The following is a 21,270-nucleotide window of genomic DNA, read 5'->3' as shown; positions in this document are numbered from 1 at the left end:
ATATTGTTTCGTACCTTCCCAAATGTTTGCAAATGTCAGCTACTGAAAAGTATAAATTAATTTTGCAATAAAATTTTAGATAATTTATTAATTAATTTCTTAAAACAAATCACATCATTCATTATAAAGATAAATATCTAAAATTTGATCTTGAAAAAAAAATCACTTGAAAAACAAAAAAACAAAAACATGTTAGAAAAAAACTCCTAATTTTTTTATTTAGAACATATTTAAAATTATAATAACGATTAATATTTATATTATTTTTTATTTAAAAATACATTAAATTAATATTTTTTATTTTTAAAAAAATATTTTTAAAATTAGCCTATCAAAATAATATATAAACTTAAAAATATAATTTTTAATAAAAATAATATTAAAAAAAAGAAAGATTTCAACCCTATTTCATTCCTAAATTAACTCTTATTCTTTTGACTTCTCAACTATCTTTCTTCTTCTTTTCTTTCTTTCTTGACTTTATCACCTATAAAAGTCACCATGTCCATTATCATTTGATTGAACCCCATGACAGCAACCTTCAAAATTTAGATGCCTCTTTCCACCTAGAATAAATAAAATTAGTATGTTAATTGTGTCTTTCTAAGAAGGTTCTATCGTTTTGGCTTTATATTTTATGCGTATATTAGTTAAACTTCTTTTTAAAATAATCTTATGTAGATTTTGCTATGCATTGATTGAATTTCTTATTATTTATATTTTTCATGTTCTTTTTATTTTTCTAGTGATTTTGCCTTCAAAACTAAAATTTGTATTATGTATGTATTTATGTTTAAATAAATCATGTCAATTTTCTAGAGTGTTAATTAATAAAACTGTCTTATATTTTATAAAATTAATGTTGTGTGTGTGTATATATATATATATATGTATATATAGATCAACAAAATATACTTATTGATAAATAAATAAAAAGTTAGGAGAATAATTGATAGAAAAAAAAATAATTTGATAGGACTCATGTACTTTAGGGAATAAAATAAAATTTAACCAAATAGATAATGTATGCATCTATCTTTATATTTTGATTTCAGAATATAATTTATATTATTTTTAATACATCCTCCAAGTAAAAGCTCTTTGGGTTTGAAACTTGCACATGTTAACTTTACCTTGTGTTTAATTTTTATCAAATAAATGAGGATGGTGAGATTCAAACTCGTGACCGCTTGGTTATCAAAACTCTGATACAATGTCAAAAAACCATCTTAATCTAATGTCAAGAAATTATCTCAACCTAATAGCTTAAATTTTTAGGTGAGGTTTCAAGATATGATTTATATTATTTTCTAACACACTCTTTTAAGTGAAAACACTTTAAGTTTGAAACTTATGCATGTCCATTTTACCTTGTACTTTAATTTTTATCAAATAAATGAGAATAGTAAGATTTGAACTTGTGACTGCTTGGTCATTAAGATCCTGATACTATATCAAGAAATCATCTCAATCCAATAGCTTAAGCTTTTAGTTGAGATTTCAAAATATAATTTATATTATTCTCTAATAGTATATTTATATTTTATTTAATATATATTTTTTCTACCTTTTGAACTAAAAGGTTTTGTAAATAATCGAGAGAAAGATTAACTTTCAAAACTTGAAATTAATGATAAAGAAACTTAAAACAATATTTAAAAGAATCTAGAAAATGTAAACAATTTAATACATAGGAAAGTTAAAACTTGGAAAATCCTGAAATAATTAAATAGTTCATAAACAATAAAGAAATCATTGAAAACTAACGTGTTAAAAAACTTGTGTTCTACAAAACTTATTTTTACTGATATAGACATGTTTATATTTATTAGTATTTTTTAATATGGTTTGTTAGTTTGTTTTTGTAAATTATTCAAATTATTTATTTTTCTAATAATTTTTCCAATTTTCTATAATATTTTTATGTTTTCTTGGTTTTTTTCTTAAGATTTCAATTATTTTATTTTTTAAAAATAAAAATATTATTTTTTATTTTGTTTCTTAAAATTAATTTTTCTTTTGGATAGTTAAAGGAGTGTTTTCATCTAATTGTTTTTTAAAAAAAGTAATATAAAAGAAAATACGAACAAATAAAGTCAAATAAGAGTGAAAGATTTTTAAAATAATATTTGAGAAAATACACCAATATAAAAGTATGTAAATACTCGTATAAAATAATTTATAATATTTGTGATACCCTATTTTTTATCCTCATTTTTCAAAATATTTTAAAAAACATAAAATTTTTCTTATCAATACAATTTAATCAATTTCCAGTCATTTCATAATTTTTGACATTTTTACTTGTTTTATTATTGTGTGACAAGTTCTTATAAACTAATAAATAAAAGAAAAGAAGAATAAGGAGTGAAATAATAAGAAAATGAGATGGAGCAACATAATGGAAGATCAAATAAAAAGAATTCAAATATTAACAAAAAAAAAAAGGATCATCTTCCATAAACTAGAGATTCGAGAAGGAAAAAATAGAAAAATTATTGAATTTAGATAATCCTCAATTATGAATCTCATTGAAATTTCAATGAAGATATTTAGATAAAAAGACAATTAATTAATTGTTGAATTTTATTTTCTAGGATGCTACACAATAAATTATGGCCTATAGTAGAAAGAAATACACTAGAAACAGAGAATAAAAAAAAAAACACAAAAACTATTTAGAAAAGAAAATAATCAAATAAAAACACTCTCTCTCTTAAAATAAAAACCTAACTACCCTTTCTTTCCTTCCACCTTTCAACCTAGACTTCATCATACTGGTAGTGATAATCCCCTCGATCATATCAACTCCTCCATCTTCTCATAACAACTCTTTTGCATCACTAGACAAAACTCCAAAAATAGAACTAAATGTAAATAAAGCGGGTAATTAATAAGGTTGGTAATGAATACCTTGTATAGGTTGGGAGCAAAGAAATAAAATGATTTATCTAATATGTAAGGATTTGATTTTGGTGTGATATATATATATATATATATATATATGTTTTTTCTTGTTTGATTGATGAGTGTGAATTTATTTTCATGTTTTTGCTTTAATATAATAAATAATTTGTATTTTTTCCTATTTCACTTTAAATTGGTAGAAATTATAAAATTTTTAATTAGATCCTTCCTCAAATATCATATTAAAAGTTAATGAGTTAATTCTATATATAAATATTAATATGCGTTAATTAATTTTTATTTTCTTTGTTTTGATATAATAAGTGATTTGTATGTTTTTCCATTTCACTCAAAAGCAACCCAAAAATTATAGATTTTTAATTAAGTTCTTCCTAAGATGTCCTGTTATGAGTAAACAAGTTGATTTTATATGTAAATATTGACATGTGCAAATTTATTTTCATGGTTTTTGCTTTAATATGATAAATGATTTATATTCTTCCTTGTTTCAATCAAAATTAGACCATGAATTGTAAATCCTTAATGAAGTCCTTCTTTGAAAGTTGTATTAAGAGTACACATGTTAATTCTATATGTAAATATTAACATATATGAATTTATTTTTGTGTTTTTTATTTAATATGATAAACAATTTGTATTTTTTCTCATTTCACTTAAAATTAACCTAGAGATTCTAAACCTTTAATTAGGTCCTTCCTTGGATGTTGTATGAAGGATTAACAAATTGATTTTATATGTAAATACTTTTGTAAATTTATTTTTATTTTTCTTGCTTTACTATGATAAATGATTTGTATTTTACCTCCTTTCACTCAAAATTAGCCAATAGTTATAAATCTTTAATTAAGTTTTTCTTCAAATGTTGCATTAAGAATAAATGAGTTGATTTTATATATAAATATTGACATGTGGAATTTATTTTTGTGATGTTTACTTTATTCTTCCTTATTTCACTCAAAATTAGCAGATGAATTAAAAAATTTTAAATAGGTCATTCATTGAATGTTGCATTAAGGATAAACTAGTTGATTCTATATGTAAATATTACATGTGTGAATTTATTTTTATTTTTTTGCTTTAATATGATAAGTAATTTGTATTTTTCCTTATTTCACTCAAAGTCGACGTAGGAATTGCAAACACTTAATTAGGCCATTCCTCGTACATTGCCTTAAGGGTAAACAAGTTGATTCTATATGTAAATATTGACACGCGTGAGTTTGTTTTTATTTTTGTTTTTTTTTCTTTTAATATGATAAGTAATTTGTATTATTTCTTGTTTTTTTCATAATCAATCTAGAAATTATAAATCTTTAATCAGGTCCTTCCTCGAGTATTGTGTGAGTTTTTCTTTCTTTCTTTTTTATAATGATAAGTGATTTGTATTCTTCCTCATTTCACTCAAATTTGGCTTATGAATTTCCACCTATGAATTGTAAATCCTTACTTAGATCCTTCCTTGAATGTCATTAAGGATAAACAAGTTGATTATATATCTATGATTAATATTTATGGATTTGTTTTAATGTTTTTTTCTTTGATATAATAAGTGAACTCGGGTTGGATTGACACGATCTCATAAGTCTATTAAAAATGTCAAGGTCTTTAAATTCATTTTAAACATGATCAAATGAAATGGATTGATACCCAGTTAATTATCGCTATACTTTCAAGTTTAATGCTCATATTTTAAAAGTAAGGATTATACTTTATTGTTATTTTAAGTTTTAAATTATCATTCTAGGTTTTAATAGTCTCTTATACTTAATAACAAATACAAATATATTAATTTAAACAAACTCTTAGTATGTAAATACCATAGGTATTTTTATCATTAAAAATAAATATAAAACAACTTATTTTATATAAGATATTATCTTTCCTACCCTTATTTGAATCTTTTAAAAATAGGTATTCTGTGCCTATTGGTCCCAAAACTTATTAATTACAAAATGACATGTTTTCCTTGTGCATGGATTTCTGCTACACGTAAGACATCAATGAAAATGAGTGAGGGAGAAGTTAAATGCTGTCAATGAAGAAGACAGGATGCAGCATATTAGGTGGAGCAGCTGGATCATATAATATGGGATCTCATGCCTCTAATTTATCGAAATTAAAGCCATCATCTCTCTTTTAATCATGACGATGCGCTCAAAATCTGGGGACAGTCTGCTTATATTAAAGTTTTGGACCCTTTTTAATGCACAGTCGGTGACTATAATAGTCAAAGTTCGCTGCGAGGACAGAGGCTGTGTAATTTGACTAAATTTCGCGTGCATGGTTTGGTAGAGTTCCAGTCCTCACAAATTCATCACCACACGTGCTTTGACAAACCTCCTTCATTGTAGACGAATCTATTGACTATTGCGTGCTGCATTAACTATTAGCTTACAAGTTGTTGTTTTTTTTTAAAAAAAACACAAATAATTAATAAATTTTAAGAGATTGGTTTGGTGATCAAGGGATTTTGCATTTTCCTCTTTTTTTGAAAGGATAATTGCTGAAACAATATTTAGAAGGTGTTTTAAAAGAATATTTTTTTTTAAAAAATTATTTTTAACATTGATACTTCAAAAAATACAAAAATATTAAAAAATTTAATTTGAAGTAAATAAAAAATAATTTTTTTAATTTTAAAAAAACACATTTAAACCATAAAAACAGTATTAGATCCATATAAAATATGTACTTTTAAAATTGTTTAAATAGAAATTTAATCTCAATTAATGCAAAAATTAATTTGATAATGTTTTTATTAAAAAAACAGTTATTAGCTAGATGTTTCTCATGAAATTTTGATATTTGTATATACCCCACTCCATTTAAATAGCTAGGAGTAAACAAATTTCTTAAAGCAATCCCTCTCAGAAGAAGAAAGTTTATTGCAATTGGTGTTTTTTTTATCCAAACTGATTTAATAATAAATTTAGGTTGATTTGTGATTCAATTGACTCGAAATGAAATACAAGTAAAAAATTTAATGAATATTTTTTTGTAAAAACAAAGTTACTTTGATTTTTTTTTTATTTGGATCAACATGTGTTGACCCTCCCGACCTGTTACTTGAGCCTTGCTCAAAGTTGATTCTCGAATCAGATTTTAAAATTATAATAATAATTATTTTTATTCATATATTGACTTCAATCAATTTAGGTTGATCCTTTTGACTTATGATCCAGATATTTTTTCAAGTCAAACTTCAAGTTGAGTTTAAAAACTATAATAATACTTATTTTTATCCTTATATTACTCGAGTCAATGGTCAACCTAACACATGACTCATATCTTTTTCTAAGTCGATCATTGAGTCAACTTTTAAAACTATAATAACAACTATTTTTATTTTTATATTGACTCGAGTCAATGTTCAATCTTATCCATGAACTCGTGCCTTGCTTTAAATTAATCATTTAGTTAAGTTTTAAAATTATAATAATAATCTCATTTATCGTTATATTGACCTAAATCAACCTTTAAACGAAGAATTAAACAAGTTTATTTTATTATTTTTAATAAAAAATAAAAGTTGATTTTGATACAATTCAAAGATATACGAAATAACTTAACAAAAAATTATCATGTTTAGTGAATTTCTATCGAGCATACCAACCACTACATAATTCACTTTGTAAATCTCAAGTATGTCTTAAAATATAATTAAAAAAAACTTGAAATAAGTGATTTAACATTAATCCCAAAAGAACTTCAGATTTGTGTCTCAAAATATCACATCGTCAATCTGATTGGTGTTAATGAATGGTTTTTTAGCTTGAATAAAAATTGATCTTTGTTGTGATGAATCTCAAGTCATGTGCTGTGATGGAGAGGTAGGCAGGACCATATTCTTATAAAAAAGAAACAAAATCAAAGGGAGGGTAAGAAGTGAAGGGATATTTTTGTAATTATACATCTTAACTCTCATATGTTGAAGATTTTTTCTCGTGGATCAATACTTTTCCCTGTTATTTATTATTTCTTGAACCTTTTTAAACACATGGTATTGCTCATGGGTTTATCCTAGAAGAAATTTATTTATTTATTTATTTTTAAAGTTCTTCTACTCTTGTTTTTGGTTTATTTTTTCAGTATTGATAACAATGGAAGATAATGTGCTAAATTTGCAGGCCAAGCTCATGATTGTGCGCTTATCAAGGTTTATATATGGTCAGAATCTCACCCTTTTACAGAGCTGGCCTGGCTGTAAGAAATTTTATTCTCTTTCTTGATCTTTTAGGTTTAAAAATTCAACGCACAGAGAAAGTTACTAGATTCCCTGGAATATGTTTAAAATTATTTGAAGACAGACGACATGTAGTTGGTTTAGGTAAAAAAACAAAAAAAAATAATCAAATTATGAATTCAAAGTCTAGGACTTGCTTTCACTACAACAATACTCTTTGACGGTGACTAGGGGTTAAATTAAGTCGGTCAGCAGTCAATTATTATATATATTAGTCAAAATATACTCATCTTAGTTAAAATTCAGAGTACTTCGATATTTCAATTGAATGTTGAATTAATTTCAATTGAAATTTCTTTTGGAAATGGTAAGATAAGATGACCTGGGTGGAAAAGTAAGTCGGTCAATTGAAATAATATTTCATGTAGAGTATATCTATATATATATATAAACACATGCGTGCAAGGAGTTGTTTGAAACACTGTCTAAATAATATTTTATAAAAAAATTATTATTTTTTATTTAAAATTATATTTTTATATGTTTAGATTATTTTGATATATTTTTGTAAAAAATAAATTTAAAAATATTATTTTGATATATTTATTATAAAAAATATTTTAAAAAATAATTGTTTATTTTACTGTTCAAACTTTTAAATTTGTCACCAATTAAATTTTAAGTGAGGTTTTATTGTCGACGCACGAGCTCCGTGTAGTCTGGCAGTTGGCAAGGCCGATGAATGAAATAGAAACTCATTTTTGTTACTTCAAAAAGAGAGGACCAAAAGTCAACTTTATCACGCTGCTGTACATCTATTCTTCAATCGGACGGCATAAGACGCCCCTTTGACTTGATCTCCTCCTGTGTCCCCACGTCCCTCCGACCATATTAACGTGCGTGGACCCCACTGATCAGATGAGTTCAATATACATACATACACGGACACGTCACCCTCGCATTTAAAATCCATGAATGAATGAATATATTTTTGTAAGTTCACAACAACCAGACCACAAATATATTAAAAACAATAAAAATAAAAGAAGAAATCGTGACTGTTGTTGGATAATTCGGCTGTCCCTACCTCCATTTGACGGCAAATGCTAAAGTAACATGTAAGTGACCTGCCTTTAACAGAGATTTGAAAGCTGAAGTCACAAATTTCCTTTTTCGAAAGAGGTGTTATCGTGATGGTAATTTGAAGTTAAACTAATCAAGCTTACAGTATATTTGGTTTTGTGTACAGTGAAGTTTTTTGGTTTAAAAGTGTTGTTGATTTTTTTTTAATTTTTTAGATTGTTTTGATATGAAGATATTAAAAATAAATTATATAAATTATTTTAATTTATTTTTAAATAAAAAACAATTGCTATCATGATCTCAAATACAATCTTAAATTAAAAAAAAAGATTTATTTTCTACTTTTTGAAGATAGCAAGTTAGGAACACGATTTGATAGGATGATCGGAAAAAAAGTGAATATATTATCTACTTGTGGGGGTATGCTATTTAAGCAAAAATTTAAAGAAGTAGAATAGTTAAAAACAAAAACAATCACATGATAGACTAGAAAGACAAATTGATGAAAAGAGACCAGAATAATAAGGTGGTATAGAGATACAAAACATATAGCATCTTAAGATCCAACAACTCCTTACAATGGACTAGCTTTAGAAATGATTGCTCAAACAATTGCAAAACTTATGGCTAAAAATAATGCTTAGTTAGTTCTAGCTTACAAAGGTAATATAAAAGAAAAGAAATATGAGAAAGAAGAAAAAGGGTAAGAGAGGTTAGTTGTGGGTTATGAAGGTGGAAGAAAATAGTTTAAAGAGGGAATTTCCTTTCACAAAGCATGTATTAGAGGCTTTATCCCTATACAAAATTGCTAATCCTTGAGTCATATAATGGATTGACTTATCTAAGCGATCATGTAAGCCATTTTGAGTTAGTGATGCTATTGTATAAATATTAGATGTCCTTTTATATAGGCTATTTTTACAATATTGAAAGGAAGAACATTGATAAGAATCCACATCGATGCATTAAAAAGCTTTCAAGATCTATTTGAATTATTTTTAATCCATTTTACCATAAGTAGAAGATCAGAGGAAGCTTATGTAACTATTATGAGTATAAGGCCAAAAAGAAATAATTATTGCAGGAGTTTATGACATATTCTATAGGGAAAAAACTTAAGATAAAAGATTTGATAGCGCTAATAACTATGTGATCATTAATCTCTATTACAAATAGCATGAGTTTCAAAATTCTCTAGCATTAAAAGAGCCTAAAACTATACAAGAATTTTTTTTATAAAAAATAGTTGAATATTACATACACATCGAATAAGTAATGGGTTGGTAGCTTTAGGGTAAAAAAATGTTTGAATAGAAGAAGGAGAAGTTCATAGAGTAATGTACCCTTATATAGGAGAGATTACTGAAATATAAGGACTATGAAGAGATATAAAAGATCATTAAAAAAAACAAACGCCTTAGAATATGAGCCAAACATATATATTTTTGGTGAATAGAGAAAGAAAAAATTTAATGGCTAGCCAGAATAACATGGAAAGGAAATGAGGGAGATGGGACTATATGTTATATAGAAGGTTTAGACATTAAAGAAAGCATTGTATATCACTAAAAGATGAAATAAAAAATTTGATTAGTTGAGAATTTCCCAAAAAGTTTATCAATCATGATCCTCGAAGACAAGGTATGAGAAAAACACTTAAAGAGATGAAAGAAAAAAAGATTGAAAAGGTCAACCACTATATAAAAGCGATTATCATGGCCAAAATTAGGATGGTAAATAATTTAACAGAAAGGATAGAATTCTGAATGAAAAGGGAAAAAGGAAAATGTATAGAGAAAAGGTAAAAAAAGATAATAAATATAATTATTGGTGGTTTAGAAGTGAAAAATAGAAGCATGACTAGAAGAAAATAATAAAATAGCTAACTCCAGTGCCTAGTTTGACTAAGATAGCAAAAGTAGAGTCATAAATCATTTTTAAAGAATAAGATATAAAAAAGTTCAATCACCTTATTATAATTTGATTATAATTTCATTCATCATCATAAACTCACAATAAGAAGAATACTAATCGACAATGATAATGCTATTGATATATTTTTTTTATTATAAATGTTTTGAACATATAAGGATTAGTAAAGTATAGATCAAATAAGCTAGTGTATCATTGCATGGATTTACAAGGGAAACATTTATACCATAATGATAATCATATTACTAATAACAATGAATATGTAGAGACACCTATGATAGAATACAATAATGTTGAATTTTTTAATGATGTAAAAATCATCATCATACAACATCATATGAGGATAATGTCACTTGATTACCTATGAGTATTATTGTCTACGCACTATGAGGTGATGAAGTTCCCTATTAAAAGAGGGATAAGCAATTTTATGAGCATTCAAATGACCTCTAAATAATTCTATTTACCAAACTTAAAAAAAGAAAAAGTAGCACTTATTAACATATTGGATGTAAGATGAGAAGATGACCTATAAAGATCTACCTCGATGAAGAATTAATAGTGTAACTCGTATATAAAAAGGATCTAGAAAAATATATGAAATAGGAAATGAAGTTAAAGTCCCTAATTTAAATCGAGATTGACATTTTTAAAAGGAAAATTTATGGCACTTTCGCGTGAAGCTGGGAGATATACTTAGAATTCTAAAGGAAGTAATCACTCATAAGCTAAATGCCAGAGAAGAGCACAAGTTAGTAAAGCAGAAAAGAAAGAAAAAGAATTGGTTTATAAAAGATAAAAGGCAAAAAGGAAGTAATCACTCATAAGCTAAATGCTAGAGAAGAGCACAAGTCAGTAAAGCAAAAAAAAAAAAATTGGTTTATAAAAGATAAAAGGCAAAAAATTAGAGAGGAAGTTAACAAATTATTAAGTGTGGGTTTTATTAGATAGGTTGATTGTTCTGAATGCAATTAAACATTATGATGGTAAAAACAAAACTCATTGCAAATAGAGGGTATGTATAAATTTCACTAATTAAATGAGGTATACATAAAGAACACCCACTCCCTAGAATTGATAAGTTAATAGACGCCACCATGGGACATGATTTGATGAGTTTTCTAAATGCGTTTTCAAGATGTCACTAGATAAAAATAGAAAAAGTTTAATAGAAAAAATTGTCATTTATCACAAACAAAAACCTACTATTACCAAGTAATGTTATGTTATCTGAAAAATATATGGATGACTTACAAAAGGCTTATGCATAAAATGTTTAGTAGAAACATTAGTAAAAACTTGTTATACATATATAGATGACATGTACTCAAAAGCATTTAGGTAAAGAGTCATATAATAGATTTAAACGATATTCTTGATTATAAGAAAGTATAATATAAATATAAAAAAAATAATTCAATATGAAGTCGGAAAACATTTTGGGTTTTATATATACCCGGTAAAAGATAGAGGCCAACCTTAAAAAGATTAAAGCAATACACAAGATGCAGCAATGAGAACAATGAATGAGGTCTAAAAGTTAATAAGTAAAATAACAATGTCTTGAACAAGTTAGCCAATTGATTTTCATCATTTTCCAAATTATTAAGAAAGGTTACGAAATTCAAATGGTTTAAAAATTGCCAAAAGTTATTTGAAAAGGTGAAGTGATACTTAGAAAAACCATATATGCTAGACTAGCTAATAATAAATGAAGTTTTATACATTTATTTGGTAATGACTACTAAAGTTACTAATATGGTATAGGTTTGAAAAGATATTAGAGAATAAAAATCTAGTTTATTAGGTTAGTGAGATGATAATGAGACCTAAACAAAAAGATATATTGATTGAATACTGTGTTAGAACTCTTGATAACATTAAGAAAACTAAAGGTCTATTTTCAAGCTCATATCATACATATGTAGACCAATTATCCATTTAAAGAAACCCTATAAAAATTAGATGTAGCCAAATGTACTGTAAAGTAGTTTATAGAATTGAATGAGATCCATATATATTATAAGCCATGAGCTATTATAAAAGTGCAGACACCAGTATAGTTCATAACATAAATGAATGCTAAACATTAGGGAGTTTTATAGACATGTCATAAAGTCACATAATTAGTGGAGTTGAAATTATTTCAGTTTGGTAGAAATTTCCCCCAATATAATATGGGATATGATTTGGATTCAAAACATTAAATAATAAATCATAATACAAGATGTTACTTACAAGTCTTATGATTTTAGTGAAATTGAGTATCTAGGATCTTAAAGTATACATCAATGATAGTTGGTAATGAATAATAAGTTGAATGAAACATTTATTTTATGAAAGTTGAAGATATGATGAAGAAACTAAAAAGTTTTTTAGTATAAAATAAATTTTAAAACAAAAAAATTATAAACAGATGCATTAAAAGTTAATGTCAATACTAAATATCAACTTTGAAAACCCCAAAATCATAGAAGGAGTTTTGTTCTTGAGCATAGAAGGAAAGTTGACAGTAGAAATTTAATAAGGATTAAGTTAGATTGATCCCATTAACAACTATCTAAAAAATAAAATCCTAGATAAGAAAGATACAAAACATGTTAAAAGGCTTTCATTCAAGATAATATATTATATGATTAAAGATGATATAATGTATAAGTTATTAGTTACTCGATCGTTGTTACATTGTTTTGCCAACAAATAAGTAAATTATGCCATGAGTAAGGTGTATAAGAGTATTTGTGGTAATCATTTAGTAGACTAAATTTGGTGAAGAAAATTATTAGATGAGGCTTTTACTAGCTCATCATGGTTAAATATTGTTTGGAAAAGACAATAAAGTGTTCAGTAAGCTAAAAGTTTAGACATTTACATCACAACCCTATATAAAAGCTACAAAGTCTAAAAGTGCCATATCACTTTTCATAATAAGGGATAAATGCATTGAGGCTCTTCTTACTAGGAAAAAAATAGTTTATAATGATAGTAATTATTTATATTACCAAAAGGGCATAAGATAAGGTTATAGCTAAAATTATATATATAAAAAAGACAAAAGAGTTTGTGAGGAAGAATACAATATGCATATTTAAGTTCCGTTTGTATTTGGTAGTTGTTAATGGAAGATGATTTAGTAATTATAATTTTAAAGATTTTATAACAAATAAAAAATAGATCTTTGACTAAAGTTCATTTCACATCATTGGATAAATAAATGAGTTGAAGCAAGCTAATAATAAATAAATATTAAATGAATTGAAAACCAAATTTGAAGCAATGAAGAACTTGATAGAATGTTTTTTAAAAGTAATACTTTTCTGATTATAAAACTTACAAAGCTTGTAGTAGTACTATTAGTAGATGTTATGCAATGTATTTGTGTATATGAAAATGAATGAAATAGAAAAATATAATGAAAAAAGTTATTTCATAGATAAATCTTTCATAATAAATATATGTTGTTACTACTTGTCAATTTGATCTTTGCTGTAAAATGTCATTAGCCATCAATTTATTCTTCATCGAATGATATTATTGACCATCAATTTGATCATTTTCAAATGATATTATAAATAACTAATTCAGTCTTTACTAAGTTGTCAAATGTAATAAATAACTAATTCAGTCTTTACTAAGTTATATCATTAACCATTGATTTGATTCTTATTGGATGGTGTCCTAACGTTCGGTATACTCTAAATATTATCTTTAAGAATAACTTATTTGATTATCACTAAATGGCATTCTCAGCTAACAATACAACTTTTATTGAATGTTATTCCTATATATGATGCTTTTCATTTCCAATAGATGGTAAAAAAAAAACAACCATTGAAAAATTCATTCGCACATAAAAATAACAAAAAAGTATATTAACAAACAATATAAAATAAGTCATTAAAGCAAGACATATTTATAAATACAAATATATAAAAGTTCTAGTATAATTTATGACAAGAGTAAAACATTACATTAAAATGATGATAATGAGGTATCAAGAATGTTGTTTTCACCTTTCACCTACCCCTGTTACTACAAATAAGAAGTCTTCTTCTCTCCATCATCTCCTTTATTTTTACCTTGATGAGCCAATCTTGAAAAAAGAATTATTAATTGTCAAATCCTTCATATCATTTATGATGTTCTCATCACTTTCATTAGTGTGATTGATTACTCTCAAGTTATAACCCTTGTAAGGGAAGAGGGGTATAAAAATTTGTGAGATCCCACATCGGAAGTGAAAGCCTAGAGCCAAGGCCTTATAAGCGGTGCTGGTTGCCAATATGTTGGACACGTTTTGGGGCTGTGCGTGGCTGCCAGGAACAAAACCGTGAGAGGGACCTGGGTCGAAGCCTGAAAATGGATGGATTGGGAGGCCCAAAGCGGACAATATCCACCATATTAGGCCGAGTTGTTACAAAATTAATATTAGAATAAATTAGGAGGCCCAAAACGGACAATATCCAGCATGTTGGGCTGAGTTGTTACAAAATTAATATTAGAATAAGAGGTAAGGCTTAAAACAAGAAAGATAAGTCTTAGATAGGGAATTCTGAATAGTAAAGACTGAACACTTGGTGAAGAAGTCAAATCATGCCCTCACTAGAAAACTTAGTCATCTTTTTTCTAAAAACATTCATCTACTTATGTCAATCAGTCTTATATTTAATGATTTTCATTATAAATCTAACTTGATCATTTTTCAAATTAGATAATTTTTTCTTGTGATCTTGTATTTGGACTTTGTAATGGTTGATTGAAAACTTTGAACTTTCCAAGCCAACTTCTAAGTCTAAATAATAATACTCTCTCTTTTTTCCAACTAATCTTGTAAGGATGCCACCTAATAGTTGAGAGTATAAGATTATTCTTCTAAAAAGACATGATGCTTGTGCATTTTAAAAACATTTAATGTCCTTTAAGAAAATTAGATCAGCAAATTAAACAATAAATAAATAATAGCAATAAAAACAAAAAGAGGAAATTGCTTACCAAAGTAAGAAATTTGGTAGCATTAATGCTCAGGTAAAATTATATTTGATACTGTATCATGACTCAATTGCATGGCGTAAAGACATTCAATACAAACATTATATTGGTTTTATGTTTGATAATCATGTTATTGATTAGTGAGTCTCATAAAGGGGAGAAAGCTTCATTTACTCCTTTATCCTATTCAATGCAAACATTATATTGGTTTTATGTTTGATAATCATGTTATTGATTAGTGAGTCTCATAAAGGGAAGAAAGCTTCATTTACTCTTTTATCCTACTCATGAGAGAAAAAAAAAAAAGTACTTGTATAAGTCAACCATTGAATTTTTTATTTGTCACATGCCTTTTAAGCTTTGTTTTTTAAAATGAGAGAAAAAAAAGCACTAGTATAAGCCAACCATTGAATTTTTTATTTGCCACATGCCTTTTAAGCTTTGTTTTTTAAATGATTTTTGTTGGAAGCCATAAGAATATGGTTAGCCAAGATTGTATGATCATTAGGATCATGATCTGTACATATAATAACCATAGTGAAGACAATAGAATCAAACCTCATTTTTATATAATCTAAAATATGTCCAAAATTAGAATAAACAAAACATTAACAATAAGGTGCAAATAAAAATTAAAGAAAAGATCAAAGCAAATAAAAGAAAAGTGAAAGAATAAAATATAAATGGATTTGTACTTTATGGTTAATGGAAAAGATGAGAGGAGTGCATTTGAAAAAACATCAAATTATATCAAATACACATTAGCTATTTTGACCAATGAGGTAAAAAAAACAACATTCTCCTAATCTTAATTAACCTTATAACTTATTTTTCAATCAATGTGAGGATAATTTTTTATTAATTTTATTTTTATATTTAGGGATCTCCAAATTAAGGTAAGAGGCACTCTCCATCTAGTTGATTAATAAAAATATGATGGATTTTTCAAAAATTAAAGATTTTGAGAATCTTTCTTAGAGTACATTGGCCTTTATCCTTTTAGCTTAAAAATAATAAAGCCTAAAAAAATTTCTAAAATTAATAAGATGATAAAAATGATGTATTAAATGAAGTGAGCATGGATGATCGAGATGGTGACAAAATAAAATTACATAAAGATAAAAAAGCTAATGCTTCAGGGCTAATAAAGCAGGAATCGGTTCATACTCATTATCATATTACTATGGGATCGAGGAGGAAGCAAAGTCCTCCCATCCAAAGTTTTCTTATAAAAAAGAAAACATCATCTTTAAAAGAAGTTTTTAAGAATTAAATCATCTGATCAATCAACGACAATCAATAAATAGAAATATACCTTACTAAAACATTATAGATATAAATAAAAATGACATGCTTATAAGAAATGATAATGGATTCATCCATAACAAAAAAAATTAATATCATTATCTAAACGATCAAAGTTTAATAATGAATTCATCCATAACAAATTTTTTTAATATCATTATCTAAACGATCAAAGTTAAAGGAAGGATAGTTAGAAAAAACAGTAGAATATCAATATAATTTATAAGCTTCTCATCTATGAACCCCAAATATAAAATTTGTTCATAAAAAATGGAAAGCTTGTGATCCATGGGTATTTGTTAAAAGTCTATATCATTATTGCTTGAAGGAATGAAAAGAGAAAAAGGAAGATAAAGGCAGAGTGATCAAAGTTTATATCCTTTAAGCTAGAAGGGATTTTTTGAGCATCGCTCATTTAATAAAATAAAAATGAGAAAATAAATATATTTGAAAAGTAAAATTATAAAATGATGAATAAATTATGGGGTTTTAAATGTTGGCTAAAGGAAAATTCAAAAACACAATCATGACGGGAAGGAGAAAAATAAGAATTTTTTTTTGTTTTTTACTTAGAAAAATCACAATCACACGTGTGGATTATAAGCATCGAAGTTTACACTCTTAACACTTCTTTCATATATAAAAAACTAAAAACTAAATACAAGAATATATAAATTTTCAATAACAATGCATCATTTTAGAAAAAAAGTGATAGGGTTTTTTCAGGGTGGTAGCTAATGGTATATAGATGTACGATCCTTTCTAATAATACGACTATAATATCCTTAAAAAATGAACGTTCGAGATATAATTAAGAAATAAGAAACAGGGAAATAGTTAAGTAAAAAAAATATAGAAGTACAAAAATACTTCTAAGAAAAGAAATAAGAAATATAATACCTTTTTAAATAAAAAAAAAAAGAATAACTGTATGTGGGATTTTTAAAAGATTGAATTGGACAAGTTAGCAATGATACAAAAATTCTTCATCATCCTAATTAATATATTTTGCATCCGTAGACACACATATTAATTTGTTAGTTTCTAATAATATTATATATTTTGAAGTATTTTATTATTATATTAATATTTATTTATATAACAACAATGAAGTGTTATACTAGTTTAATTTTTTAATCTTTCATGTAAAAAGTTCTCATGCAAATGGAAACACCTTCCTTCTTTATGTTGACTAATTTTCTAAAATAAAGTTAAGTATAGAAATGTTAGGAAAATATTTCCCTAAAAAAAGTAATTTTTGACAAACAAAAAAGGCTTTGCTTTGTAGTAAGATGATTTAAAAGAAAAAAAAAGATATTTATTTAATAAAGTTATAGTTTTTCTTTACTAGGGTGTTATGATTATAAAAGACTTATTGATAATATATAGAAATTTTATATTATAACATACTTAAAATTCAAAAGATTATATAGGTTTTCATTATATGTCAAGCCCGCGCGCTATCACGGACTTATAATATATTTGTATATTATTATGAACTTATAAAAAAAAATATAAAAAGATTATATGATAAAAAAACTATTGGAATCTATAATGTTTTCAAAAAAAAAATTACAAAGATAATTTAAGAAAAAATAAAAAAATAAAAGGAAAAAAAATCATATAGCAATCTATAGTGTTTTGTGAGAAAATATACATTTATAATTCTCAACCAACTTAATATTAAAAAAATTAAATTGACAAAGATAATTTTTTTTTAAAAATCATAATAAAAAAATAATATGAGAAATGATCGTAACAATTCACCATGTTTTAAATAAAAAAAGTATAGAGTTGAATTCTTAACTAGCTTAATATTAAAAAAAATAAAAGCAACAAAAATAATTTAAAAAAAATCATATAAAAAATAAAAATCATAAAAAAGAAAAAAAGAGAAGAAAAAGACCCTTGTAGGAAACACTATAAGCAATTCACAATATTTTATAAAAAAATTTATAGTTATAAATTTAATCAGTTCAATATTAAAAAAATAAAATTGACAAAGATAATTTTGAAATATAATAAAAAATATAAAAATTATATGATGAAGCACTGTAGTAATTCACAATATTTTAAAGAAAAAACTATAGAGTTAAATTTTTAATCATCTCAATATAAAAAAATAAATTTAAAAAAAAATAATTTTAAAAAATATAAAAAAATTATAGCAAAACAAAAATCATAAAAAAAACTTTGTAGTAATTAATAATATTTCAAATAAAAAATTATAAAATTAAATCTTTAATCAGTTTAGAAAAATAAAAAAATTATACGAGGGTAAGTACAGTAATTTCCCACGTATTCCTGAGTATTAGGTAATTTTTGACCACACAATTTTTTAAATTTTACCTAACATATTTTTCATTGGTTTTGAAGAAAAGCAAAAAAAAAGGGAAAAAACGCTCGTTTGCTTACCGCCCTCTAAAGGACCGTTGCGGGAGTGAGAGAGAGAGAGAGGAGAGAAGAAAACCAAGAAAGAAAATTTGTGTCCCCTCTATAATTTCGAAAGCCGAGGTCAATAATTTTGACCAGACTGCAAAGATCCCTCTTAATTTTTTCATCCTTTATCTACAGCGCAAGCACCTCGCATCTTCTTTTCACAAAACTTTGCTTTTCGTCTCTTTCTCTCTGTTCGATGGTGTGGTTTCAGTGATCATGGCTGTAGAGCTCGTGATGGGTTACAGGAACGATGGTTTTGCAATAACAAGTAAAATGGAAGAAAACGCAGTCCAAGAAGCGGCATCAGGGCTCGAGAGTGTCAACAAGCTAATTAGATTACTGTCACAGAAAAATCAACAAAATCTTCATCAATCTTCAACTTCTACCTCAAGAACTTCCATGGATATGGAAATAGACTGCAAGGCTGTTGCCGATGCGGCCGTTTCCAAGTTCAAGAAAGTCATTTCTCTTCTGGGTCGTAACAGAACTGGTCATGCTCGGTTTAGAAGAGCTCCTGTTTCCACTCCAATTAACCAAAGACAAGAACTAAGTTATCAAGTTCCTGAAGCTAACGCTAAGGTTTATTATGCCACACCAATCCAGCAGATTCCTCCTCCAGTTCTTAACCAAAATCATTATCCTATTCCTTTGCCAAAGAATGGGGTGGAGAGGAAAGATTCGGCAACAACTACTTGTGCCAAAGAATGGGGTGATGGAGAGGAAAGATTCGGCAACAACTACTATAAATTTCTCTTATTCAGCTGGGAACTCTTTTTTGTCTTCATTGACTGGTGATACTGATAGCAAACAGCCATCATCTTCATCAGCTTTTCAGTTTACAAACGTTTCTCAGGTTTCTTCAGCTGGAAAGCCTCCTTTATCTACATCTTCTTTGAAAAGAAAGTGTAGCTCTGAAAATCTGGATTCTGCTGGCAAGTGTGGCTCTCCTGGTCGCTGCCATTGCTCCAAGAAAAGGTACATATATATATCTCTCTCTCTTTCATGATTATAATTCGTCTGTCTCGATTTTTAGAGTTTTTATCCTGGATTTGTATTCAGTTGGATATATATATTTTCCATAGCAGAAAGATGAGATTGAAAAGAGTGGTGAGGGTTCCAGCAATCAGTTTGAAGATGTCTGATATTCCACCTGATGACTACTCATGGAGAAAGTACGGTCAAAAGCCCATTAAAGGGTCTCCACATCCAAGGTATGCTTCTTTCTTTTTCATATGTTTTTTTTAAGTTTTTCTAGTTCTATCTATGCTATGCTTGAGTCTCCAAATAATAGTTGTCTCTAACCATTGATTTCCTACAATTCACACAAAGTCTGAGTGAATCAATGCCTACATTAAGAATATAATTGACTCGCATATTGAAGTTTAGATTCTTGGGCAGAGGCCGGATAATATAAATATTATTATGCGTTAACAATACTCAGTTCGCAGAGGTGTCGTGCTGATGAGAATATATATTTCTTTTTGGGTTATTAATTTGTTCGACAGAGGTTACTACAAGTGCAGCAGCGTAAGAGGATGCCCAGCTCGTAAGCATGTGGAGAGAGCTTTAGATGATCCATCAATGCTAGTAGTTACCTATGAAGGAGAGCACAACCACACTATCTCAGTTGCGGAGACATCCAATCTCATCTTAGAATCCTCTTAACTAGATGATCCCTACCAACAAGAAGCCAACGAAAGAAGTGCCAACAAACAGCACTCCTAAATGGTATGATCAGCAGTGGCTAGCTAGCTGTGGAATCAATCAGATGATCAACCCGGCTTTTTTCTCGAAGGAGAGTAGTGGGTCAGTTCATTTGTTCATTTGCCTGTGAATTATGGGATTCTTGCAGCCCTCTTTTTCCCCCACTCTTGAACAGCTTTGAACCCATCTGATGATTATTTAAAATCTGAAAGAGGAAGGGATCAAGATGGTGGATTTGGTATTAGATTTCAATCGATGTAAAACAAAGCTAGGTAGTGGGGGGTTCTATTCCCTCTGATTTTTTTTTTTTTATAAAAAAATTGCTTGCTTTATGCTTCGGGTTCTGGTTTCTGCCTTCTGGATGCGTACGTGCTACTTTTTCTTACATCATATTTGGATTATTATAAAGAAAAGAAAAGCGCACAATCAAACAATAGCAAAATAAGTGGACGAACATGTCGTGTTTGGGACGGTTGACCATAAGAAAGAGGTAGGCAGTTTCCGGTTGGGACGGCCATTTACACCCGTAGACGTACACACCTATAATTTTATTAGATCAGCCAGGGCGAGCGAGAGGGAGTTTCGAATGCAACTTCTCCTTTGGTGGCTTTGGATTGTAGCCACGGCGAGAAAACCTTTAGACCTTCAAAGAAATTTGTTTTGTCAATCACGTGGGTTCTCCCTGACAAACAACTCTCATGTAAAAT

General features: G+C 27.1%; 1 protein-coding gene and 1 long non-coding RNA gene across 4 annotated transcripts; both read left to right on the top strand.

The window, feature by feature from the left end:
- Positions 1-1,067: 1,067 nt before the first annotated feature.
- Positions 1,068-18,744, top strand: LOC105111976 (uncharacterized). The gene is made up of 4 exons (XR_839686.1): positions 1,068-1,239; positions 13,185-13,189; positions 17,642-17,645; positions 18,730-18,744. It is a non-coding gene; the product is annotated as an uncharacterized LOC105111976 (long non-coding RNA).
- Positions 18,745-18,860: 116 nt separating this feature from the next.
- On the top strand, positions 18,861-20,900 carry LOC105111975 (probable WRKY transcription factor 7). 3 transcript variants are annotated; one of them, XR_839685.1, is made up of 5 exons: positions 18,861-19,535; positions 19,585-19,834; positions 19,942-20,070; positions 20,365-20,574; positions 20,609-20,900. XR_839685.1 is itself a non-coding variant. In XM_011007507.1 (4 exons), the coding sequence occupies exons 1-4, from the start codon at positions 19,076-19,078 to the stop codon at positions 20,522-20,524; spliced, it is 996 nt and encodes a 331-aa protein (XP_011005809.1). In that variant the 5' UTR covers positions 18,861-19,075; the 3' UTR covers positions 20,525-20,900. The 3 variants fall into 3 exon arrangements, 2 of the variants coding, with proteins under 2 accessions (XP_011005809.1, XP_011005807.1); XM_011007507.1 differs by having other exon boundaries at positions 19,945-20,070; positions 20,365-20,900; XM_011007505.1 differs by having other exon boundaries at positions 20,365-20,900.
- The last annotated feature ends 370 nt before the right edge of the window (positions 20,901-21,270 follow it).

This window comes from Populus euphratica, unplaced genomic scaffold (genome assembly GCF_000495115.2).
Source record: "Populus euphratica unplaced genomic scaffold, PopEup_1.0 scaffold316.1, whole genome shotgun sequence".
Classification (NCBI taxonomy): Eukaryota; Viridiplantae; Streptophyta; class Magnoliopsida; order Malpighiales; family Salicaceae; genus Populus; species Populus euphratica.
The sequence above is the reverse complement of the archived record's forward strand: the minus strand, read 5'-3'. Positions and strand labels throughout refer to the sequence as shown.

Bases quoted from the DNA above. Each gene is read 5' to 3' on its own strand.
- LOC105111975 (XM_011007505.1), top strand. From the start codon at position 19,076: ATGGCTGTAGAGCTCGTGATGGGTTACAGGAACGATGGTTTTGCAATA. The intron at 19,536-19,584 runs ATTCGGCAACAA...TGGAGAGGAAAG, and splicing joins GAATGGGGTGGAGAGGAAAG to ATTCGGCAACAACTACTATA. The intron at 20,071-20,364 runs GTATGCTTCTTT...TTTGTTCGACAG, and splicing joins AAAGGGTCTCCACATCCAAG to AGGTTACTACAAGTGCAGCA.